The sequence below is a fragment of the Oncorhynchus nerka genome, linkage group LG28 (assembly GCF_034236695.1).
Source record: "Oncorhynchus nerka isolate Pitt River linkage group LG28, Oner_Uvic_2.0, whole genome shotgun sequence".
Lineage (NCBI taxonomy): Eukaryota > Metazoa > Chordata > Actinopteri > Salmoniformes > Salmonidae > Oncorhynchus > Oncorhynchus nerka.
Genome location: NC_088423.1, coordinates 45,773,928 through 45,783,403, shown reverse-complemented (window position 1 = coordinate 45,783,403; position 9,476 = coordinate 45,773,928). Strand labels below are relative to the sequence as shown.

General features: G+C 40.4%; 1 protein-coding gene and 1 long non-coding RNA gene across 3 annotated transcripts; one reads left to right on the top strand and one right to left on the bottom strand.

Moving 5' to 3' along the window:
- Positions 1 to 474: 474 nt before the first annotated feature.
- Positions 475 to 4,508, bottom strand: LOC115113292 (very long chain fatty acid elongase 6-like). 2 transcript variants are annotated; one of them, XM_029640804.2, is made up of 4 exons: positions 4,257 to 4,508; positions 3,554 to 3,685; positions 2,507 to 2,658; positions 475 to 2,316 (listed from the first exon to the last, which is right to left on the bottom strand). In XM_029640804.2, exons 1-4 carry the CDS (start codon positions 4,352 to 4,354, stop codon positions 1,889 to 1,891), a joined length of 810 nt encoding a protein of 269 aa, XP_029496664.1. In that variant the 5' UTR covers positions 4,355 to 4,508; the 3' UTR covers positions 475 to 1,888. The 2 variants fall into 2 exon arrangements, with proteins under 2 accessions (XP_029496664.1, XP_064868924.1); XM_065012852.1 differs by lacking the exon at positions 4,257 to 4,508 and adding an exon at positions 3,777 to 3,970.
- A 607-nt stretch (positions 4,509 to 5,115) lies between these two features.
- LOC115113293 (uncharacterized) lies at positions 5,116 to 5,899 on the top strand. Its single transcript, XR_003861092.2, has 3 exons — positions 5,116 to 5,327; positions 5,445 to 5,582; positions 5,716 to 5,899. It is a non-coding gene; the product is annotated as an uncharacterized LOC115113293 (long non-coding RNA).
- Positions 5,900 to 9,476: the final 3,577 nt, after the last annotated feature.

Sequence of the window (9,476 nt, the reverse complement as noted above, 5' to 3'; positions counted from 1 at the left end):
GCACATTTGTGGCCTTTTGTCCACAGCACAAGGTGCACTTGAGTAATCAGCTTCTTGATATGCCACACCCATCAGGTGGATGGATTATCTTGTCGAAGGAGAAATGCTCACTAACAGTGATGTAAACATGTGCACATTGAGAATGTATAGAACATTCCTGACATATTTTATTTCAGCTCAACTGCTGTTTGTTTTTTGTTCAGTCTATTTCAAATTTCCTTCCGTAGCAATGAATTACTCTACATCAGTTCTCATTCCCCCCCCACAGTGACATTTTTCCTATAATGTCACTAACCAGAGGTAGCTACTTGGCTGTATAACAAACAATGATTTAAATGTGTCAAATTCTTTCATAGTCAATCTGACTGTAGCTAGCAATGAAAGAAGCTACAAACGTCTCATTTGGGACACAAGGACAACATCTGCCACCTACTTGTTGTTTACCGGGTTATAGCAAATCACAGGATTTCAAAACAGATTTCAAAAGAGTGCTTTATTATAGTACATTTCAAATATTAGAAGGCTTTAGTTGGTCCGTTTTCATTTATAACACGTAGTACATGTCAATGTCAAACACGTCGGATCAGGATCACAGAATTCATCGGCTGATGGCCATCTGCTCAATATGGCAATACATACAGATAATCTTGACATAGGGTTGTTCAGCATCATTTGGCACATCTTAAAATACATTTAGCTTTTTTCTGCTGCAAATTTTAACAAAATGTAAACATGGCATTCAAATTCCACTGGCAAGTTTAGTTAGAGTGAAAATGGTGTTTAACGCTGAGCATAATAAAAGTATCTTGCTCAGCCCCCCCCCAGGAACAAAATACATTCATACTCCCTTTAACCTGTAAAGACCAATAAATATTATTCATTAAATAAACAGAACTGAATTATCAGCAAGACAAATATATGGATGTCAAGATACCAAGTCTCCAGCTACTTAAAAACAAAGCTCAACATTCCCTTTCTAAAAAACAACTTTAGAATGAGGTGGGACAAAAATACCTGACATTTTCACAACAGAACAGGCTTTTCTTTTAGTTAGGAATTCCTTTCAGGATACACAGCATTCTCACCAGAAAGTGACAGTGAAACCAAAAACCACTCCTGTGTTGCATCAGAAAAAAGCAACATGGCATTGCTTGCATCTAAGAGCACAAATATAAACTAGTCATCTCTGGTGCAAAAAAAATATTGAATAATTGTGCAGTGAGAGACCATGGGAAAGTTTGACTTTTCCGGCACTATTCCAGCTGCCATCATACAATCAAATAAATAAATAGATTTATATGAACACCCGACAAGTAGCTGCTGTCAGGAAGATTCCTTTGAGTTAGAACACAACTACACCATTTAAAGTGACCACAACTACACCATTTAAAGTGACCAAATATCTCACAGGGTGAGTTTTGGAAACCAGTTCAGAGAAACCAAAGGCCCACACCTACGAGACAGTCAGTGAAATATGCTGGTGTAGGCTGATCCAAGGTAATGAGAAATGCCAAATATTGGGGTTGGGTATGGGCGTACCAGCTGCCAGCCCTCGTATTGGTCCATTGACAAGCTCAGAAGAGAACCATGAAAATGTGTATGAAAACCAGTCACACCAGCCTGAACAGAAACTCGCAGGGGGTGCCATTACATGTGCCTTTTGAAAAGCACAGATCGGAACTATGATACAAAGAGCAACATCTTCATGAAAACATTTCTGTAAACACTTCAGACAGTGGAGATCACTTGACAGGTTCAGGAAAATAGTTCACTGCTGGTAAACTAATGGCATAAGGTGTATAGGGAATGGATACTTATCGCTGCCATTGTCGCGAAAAGCTTAAAACTGGGCCCCGTCAGGCAACGTAGCAATCCCTCCCCCCACAATTTAGTCCGTCTTGGAGCTCTTGCCACCTTTGCCTTTCATGTAGGTCTGGTAGAAGAAGGAGGAGAAGAGGAGCAGGTAGCTGAGGTACATGAGGGAGCTCCACATAATGTTGTTCAGGTAGGAGTGGCAGTTCCCCTCCTGCATCCAGTGGTAGACCAGCCAACTGACCGTCAGCCCCATGGCCATCTGAGCAATCTGGAAGGTGGTGATGACCACAGCAAAGGGGCGTGGCACCCGGTAGCCGGCTGCCCGCACCGCGTAGTAGCTATACATGAGTGCGTGAACAGAGTAGTTCATGGTCATGAACCAGCCGCCTCCAGCCACTTGATCCTTGTAGGAGTACCAGGAGTAGAGCAGCACGGTAATGTGGTGGTACCAGTGCAGGAAGATCAGCCGCTGCTTACGGAGCACAATGAATGCCGTGTCGCCTGTGGAGGTCATTGAGAGGACACATCAGGACCGACAAAGTTATGGTCCCAGACATGCAGATGCACTTAAACATTTACTGCACATCTTTGACTAAGTTACATGGTTTGCCATAAATTAGACATTCATGGTAGGAGTGGACAAATTGCCAAGTTCAGACAAACGACTGGCAGTTCCATCCCCGGTTCTTACCCAGTTCAGGGGCTTTGCTCAGGACAAAGGCATAGGCCCAAAACTTGCTCACTGGTCCATTGTAGAAGCTCTGGTCACATATAGACTGTCTGAAACCGCTGGTTGAGAGGACATACAGCATGTACCATCCTGTTCGAATTGCTCCAATGATACTGCAATTAAAATAAAGTTAAGCATTGCATTAGAGGGCAAGAGCAAAACTTAAAAGTTACACTTAGCAGGCTTGTAACATCGTGTGCATGTCTAGTCGATCTATTCATTGAGAATGCTGAAACATCAATCTATGGCTGAGTCGGTGCCACGTGTTCATTTGTGCCAAAATCACAATGAAACAAGTTAGCTTGCAAAATCAGCAGGCTATGGTTTGAAATAGGCTTGTTGTAGTTCCATCTTTATTTGTATTATTTAGCTTTAATGCAGTCATTGGTGTGCTTATCAATGTACAAGCACCTTTTACACCCCCCCACACACACACCTATCAATTAAGTTATTATATTAAGTCATCCACAACAGTCGCTGTGTGAAGTTAATGCATTTTGTCATTAGTCATGTTCAAATAAAAATAAATAGCAACCATTCCTCAAATGAAGGGGATGAACATTTACAATGAGGGAACCTGATGTCTTTGGTCCGCAACTCATAGCGCAGACACTTCATTCAGGATAAATGGAGTAAGCCCCCGAGTTACCTGCTCACTGGCAGGTTAAGTTCTGAAGGATGTTGCCAAATATACCTGGCTAAAGAGTTGAGCCATTTGTGAATCCGGTGTTCCGAGTTGAACTCTGAGTTCACTAAAGTTACATCACTAACTCCTTAAACCACATTTCTACCATCAGGATTGTTAACAGATGGATGCATAATGAAAGTGACTTGTTGGCAGGTGTAAAAAACAAAATACTTTAAAAAAAACTTCACAATATAGATTTAAAGCTTAGGGTATTTCAGTTTCCAGAGACATGACAAGATTACTGTTGGCAAACAGACCGTGTACATCTTCCATTCACTCAAATGTCAGAGATAAATGTGGGTGTTCTGTGTTTAACTCACCTGAAGATGGCCAGGCTGAGTGACCACAGCACCAGTGGTCTGCGCAGACTAAGTTTAGGCCTCTCCTTCATGAAATGTTGGCCTCCAAAGACCAGCGCTGCATACAGGCCACAGAACACAAAAGCCTTGCTCCTGGTGAGAGAGAAACATGTCAGTAAGTTTCCTTTGATTGTGCCCATGGCAAGGTTACTCAGCTGCAATGCATTTCAGTGATTGAACACACCCTAGGACTTTAATGAAGTGATGTTTTTACATTCACTATTACTCATGCTGAAGGTATTTAACATGGCACACCCAGTTTACTATGGTGATATGTGAAATTTGACTAAAGCAATCAGCAGTAGCCACTTCTGTTGATAGTAGTTGGCTTGAAATGAAATGTAAAATGAAATGTTACAAAATATTTTCCCATGCTGTTTAGCTGATTTTTTTACTAGACATCCTGAGTAAACCACTACTAGAGGTGGATATTCTAATTTCAAAAGCAACACAACGAGGCTGCTATTTGAGTAATAAGGTGGTAAAGAAATTTGTATAATATAGTTGGCATCAACCTTAGGCTGTCAGAATTGTGACGTCACACCTGACGCTCTTCAATTTGAAGTAATCAAGGGCGACACCTGACCGACTCAGCTGTCCTGTTCGACCACACGAACCAAGTGATTTCATCATTATTTTGAAACCAAACAAATGTTAAACATACCAGTTTTCTTGCATCCATTCGATAGCGCCTCGCTCGTCAAATTGCTGCTCGAAACCATATTGAGAAAGTGGCACTTTATGATATTCAGTCTCATTCATTTTCGGTCTTGCTCTCTCTAAACTAGGCTATGTATAATGTATTATCTGTGATTTAAAATCCCAGTAGATAGGAGGCTACCTAGACTGATAGATTAATCATAAACGCGCACATGCGTCCTCTCCACCACTACTCTACTCACTCCTGATTTCATTTACGCACAAATAACACCTTTACTATATACGGGCGTGGACTATGATGGGCTTCTGCCCTGCCCTCTCTCCTCCCACTGTGGGAGGATACTTGGGGAATTTTGGTTTCGAACAGGGTCGTTATAAAATGCTTAACCATAGGAAAACTCACAGAACTAACATTAGGCATATAATTTATTATTTAGGTATGCTAACTTTGCAGGTTACACATGATTACTTTGTAGCTGCGAAAATGCCGACGCACGTGGCAGACAGACAATTGTGCTGCAGATAACAGGTTTCCAGATTTGGTCAGATTGATCTGAATGTGTCTTAAGGCTTTGACCCCCACATTGCAAAACCATAACCTGGCAACTCCACCGAATTTGAAAAGAATCCTTGAGCACACAATTTGATGATGTCATAAATAGTGAGGACAGTTGGTTACCATGCCAATGGGCAAGCTGGGTACATAAAATAGCTCCAGAATGTTCAGTTTCCCACACACTTAATTGTATAACACACAGCGAGTCAGCTAGTAGTTTGAGTTGTTCATGTTTACTCATTGTCTTTGAGAATTAGGCTATATTTGTCATCAAAATGTCACAGCGTGCCCACAAGGAAGGGCTGTCCAATATCAAGATTTTATGTTTGGCCTTTATTTTCTGTCTCCTAAAGCCAGTTTTTGCTAAGCCAACTCCTGCAAATGTTTTTGCTTCCTCATCATCGCTGGAGCACATGACTTTGATCAACCCTGTTCAGGACAACCCCGATGTCACAACCCCAAAACGGACCCATTTTGTAAACACATTGCTTGGACAATTTGAGAGTTTGCTGGTGAAAGGTGAGACAGGAATCCAGAAGTTAGTCTAGGCCTAGCGTTAACAAAATGAAGTCAGAGAGGCAAATGTCTAAGCTTGGGTTGTGGCAACATTTGACATTTTCCTCTGATTTCCCACAGATGGTACTTCTCCAGGTAATTTGGACCAGGTGACTCAAGGATATCCCGAACCCTACACAAATGCTAAAGACCCCCAGGGGCTTGTGAAGTCTCTAATGTCTGTTCTACAGACTTACAAGAAGCAAACAGCATCACAAGGTGATTTGCCCTTTATTCTGTTCCTACTCTTTGTGTGAATGCACAAACCTGTGTGAATTTCACAATTGCTGAATTGTAAAATCCCGTTGTGAAATGGATTTTGAAATGGATTGTACATTTTTTTCCGATGCAGGCAATGATCACGTCTTCAAACTGTGGGGAAAAGCTCCAAAAACAAAGAAGAGTACCAATGAAATCAAACCCAGAGTCAACATATTGACAGACCCCACTTACTTCGAGCCACTTGTGAAAGTTAACATGATTTTGGGCCTCTTTTTCTATGGTTTCATCGTGATAGGTACAGTAACTACATAACATTCTGCTGTCTTTTTACTGCATGGAAATGTACTGTTCATCAGTTGATATTGATATAGCTTTAATGTAGATCTGCTTTGTGTATTAAAATGAGCAGCAGTTGGGGTATGTTGCAGCAACAATGTTATCACGTTTGGTCTGTGCCTGGGCTTTTTTCACCAGTGTTTATCTACGACTCTGTCCGAGTTTCCATGGAGGCCAGAAGAAGATCTGACGCTCTAGCTGATGCCAGGCTGAAGAGAAAAGAACCACCCCTTGTTGAACCACAGTCAACTTTATCCAAATGTACACTCTCTATGATGCCTAACTCTGTGTGCCGTTAACTTGCTTGAACGTGTGATCCCTGGCTAAGTTAAGTCTACGCTGACTGCAGGGTCTCACATACTGTTGTAACAATGCCCTCTTTCCTTTTAGATCGGCAGAGCATCGCTTCATTGTTTCACTTGGAAAATACATCATCCATAGCTGACGGTTTGAAGGCAAATTATCCCAAGGTTACATCATTTATTTTGAAGATATATATACATATATATTTTTTTTTGTGAGATGCAATAGCAGTAGTCAAAACAAGCTGTATATTTTTCAAACTGTCTATGTATGTGTTTAAACTGTTAATGACTGAGTCTGTGTGTTGTATAAGTGTATTTCAAACATTATTGTTTCGTTGCTTCTGTAGGAAGAGTCTGAGTCAAACATACAATTTGCAGACTGTGCAAATGGAAAGAGTGCTGTCAGCCTTAGAGAGTGGGAGCCTCTGCCTAGTGAGTTACTGTAGATAGATCACACACTATTTTGTTACTGAGAGATTAGATGTCATTATCTTTAGGTGTATGTTTTTCAGTGCATATAAAACAGTGAGGTACTGACCATAATCACACCAAACATTGTAATTAATGTAAAGCTTGTACAAATGTAAACTTGTACCGATATGCAGCATTCATATGTACAACATGAGTTATTAGATGGGCTTCATTTCTCCCTCAGATATTCAAGAGAACTCTATGCCTGCCAATCTGGCGCTGAACCCATTTGACTCCGATATAGAGGAAGTTGTATCTGCATAGGTTGTTCATGGTGAAGATTCTGCTCTATGCCTAGATGATTTATCATATCGGGCCACGTGGAGATATTACATTTATTTTGTCCGCATTTTTTTTCCAGAGTCTCAGCTGACTGATGTTTGCGTCAACTGAGGACCACGTCTTAATACCGAGTGACATTTAATGGAAGCAACAGAAATGAACTCTCCAAATAAGATAATGTTGAGACTGCCACTTTTGAAGACCGCCACTTTCTGTCTCATCACTTAGCCCAATACTTACGTTAGTAATAAACATATTTTGCATTCAAAATATAGGCCTATGTGAAAAGTAGTTTTTGGTATATATGATTACTGCTATATTAACTTATTTATTGATTACTTATGAAAATGTAAAAAGAGAATGGTAACATTAAATTAACATTGTTGTTAGTTACAAATACTATTGTGTTGTAAATGCTGTACATTATTTCCATTATTATGTTTGTTTTTAATACTGTTAATCTGCAAACATCAATATAGCAATATTATACTGTTGCTCATTTTAGGTTTTCTAGGTGATAGGCCTCACCTTTTTCCCAAAGAGAGCTATGACTTGTGTCCTCTGATGCTCTAATTAAACAACATTTATCCAACAGCTCCCTATTTGACCATATTATACATCACAGGAGGCTGCCCGAGGGGAGGATGGCTCATTATAATGGCTGGAATGGCATCAAACACATGGTGCAACCAACCTGTGCTATACACCCACTACTCTGCTATATAATTAATGATAAGTTGATAATAGAAGTCAACTTGGCTGATAAGAACTAGTTGCAAGATAGGCAAGCTTGGGTATGTTTTATTAAAAACAAATATTTATTGAACTTTTGAGCCCATCAAGCTGATCATCCCCTTTTGGCATAGCTTTTGAATGAGCTGTAGTTTATTACGGTGTCTGTGACTTTCCTATGATGACACAGACTGCAGAGCAACAGAACCTACCCAGTTAAACAATGTAGTTAACCTGGTTCTGGTTGATCCTAATTAACATTCTTCCAGAAGAGCCTAGTTCCTGGAAAGAATTGAACTCGTCAACCTCAGGTTGTTTTCTCAGAGATAGAGAATGTATTGTATACTGTAGGAATGCACTGACAACATGATTACAGACACAAGTGGGGATGGAAGTGAGAAATGCTGCCATCTTCTGGTGTAATCATTAGGCCAAACCTTAGCAAATAATTGCATTTTGCAACAAAAACGAGAGTTTCTATTGGTCAGATTCAGGTTGGCTCTGTTTGGTTCCTATTGAATAGAAAATAATTAGTGATGAGATGAAAAGGTATTGTGGGTTGGATATATATAGGCCTAGCATTTAAAAAAAAAAATTGGGCTTAGGAGAGGAAGAATGAAAAATAGTCCACATTTACAGGCTGGAATGGGCTCCCTACGGTGTGATTTCTAATCTGCAGGGTTTGTGGGCTGGGTGAGAGTCGACCTCTGTGTGCAGCAGAACCCACCATATACATTCCCACTTTTCAAACAGGGCTGAGGTGTGGGTGGTTTGTTGAGGGAGACCTATACGTGGGTGCTTTCCCTCTCCGAGCACTAAACATACTTCTGACAGGCCACAGTAAACTAAACACCAGTTATTGCACATAAAGAGGATATAGAGAAATGAGGGAAGCTTTGGACAGGGCTTAGTGGGGGTTTTGTATGAGAAGTTGTGTTTGAAAAACCATGAGTTATGGGTGGCCTTTGCACCTTTGCATAGTGCATATCATGGTTCACTGCGTCGCAGTTGTACTTCAGGTGAGCTCAGAGGAATAACAACAGGTATGTGGTAAGTGTGTAGTGATGAGACAGTAGAACAAGGGTCGCAGAGGGAGAAGGATTTTAAGAAGGATTCCCCAGTGAGTGAGGTTGTTTCCACCCAGCCACCTCAGCTCATGGTCCTCTCTCATAGCATGTCCAAAATGTAAGAATAATGCAATGTTGTTGTGGCTGTGAACAAATAACATGGAATTGCTTGAGGAATACTTACACTACACTTGGGCTCTGCAATGTCTGGATAACTATAGAGGGGGGTGAGGTATAAAAATATGGTTTATTCAACGAGCAAAAACTGAATTATTACTAGTAGGCTATGTGGACAGAGTGGATGACTCATCCCAGGTTGCAGTCAAGGCAAGGCAAATCACATTTTATTGGTCACGTACACATGGTTAGTAGATGTTATTCCAAGCATAGCGAAATGCTTGTGCTTCTAGTTCCGACGGTGCAGTAATATCTAACAAGTAGTCTAACAATTCCACAACAACTACTTAATACAAACAAATCTAAGTAAAGGGAAGGAATAAGAATATATACATATAAATATATGGATGTGCGATGACCGAGTGGCATAGGCAAGATTAAATAGATGGTACAAAAGTACAGTATATACAGTGGCAAGAAAAAGTATGTGAACCCTTTGGAATTATATGGATCTCTGAATAAATTGGACATATAATTAGATTTGATCTTCATCTAAGTTACAACAGACAAACAGTCTCATT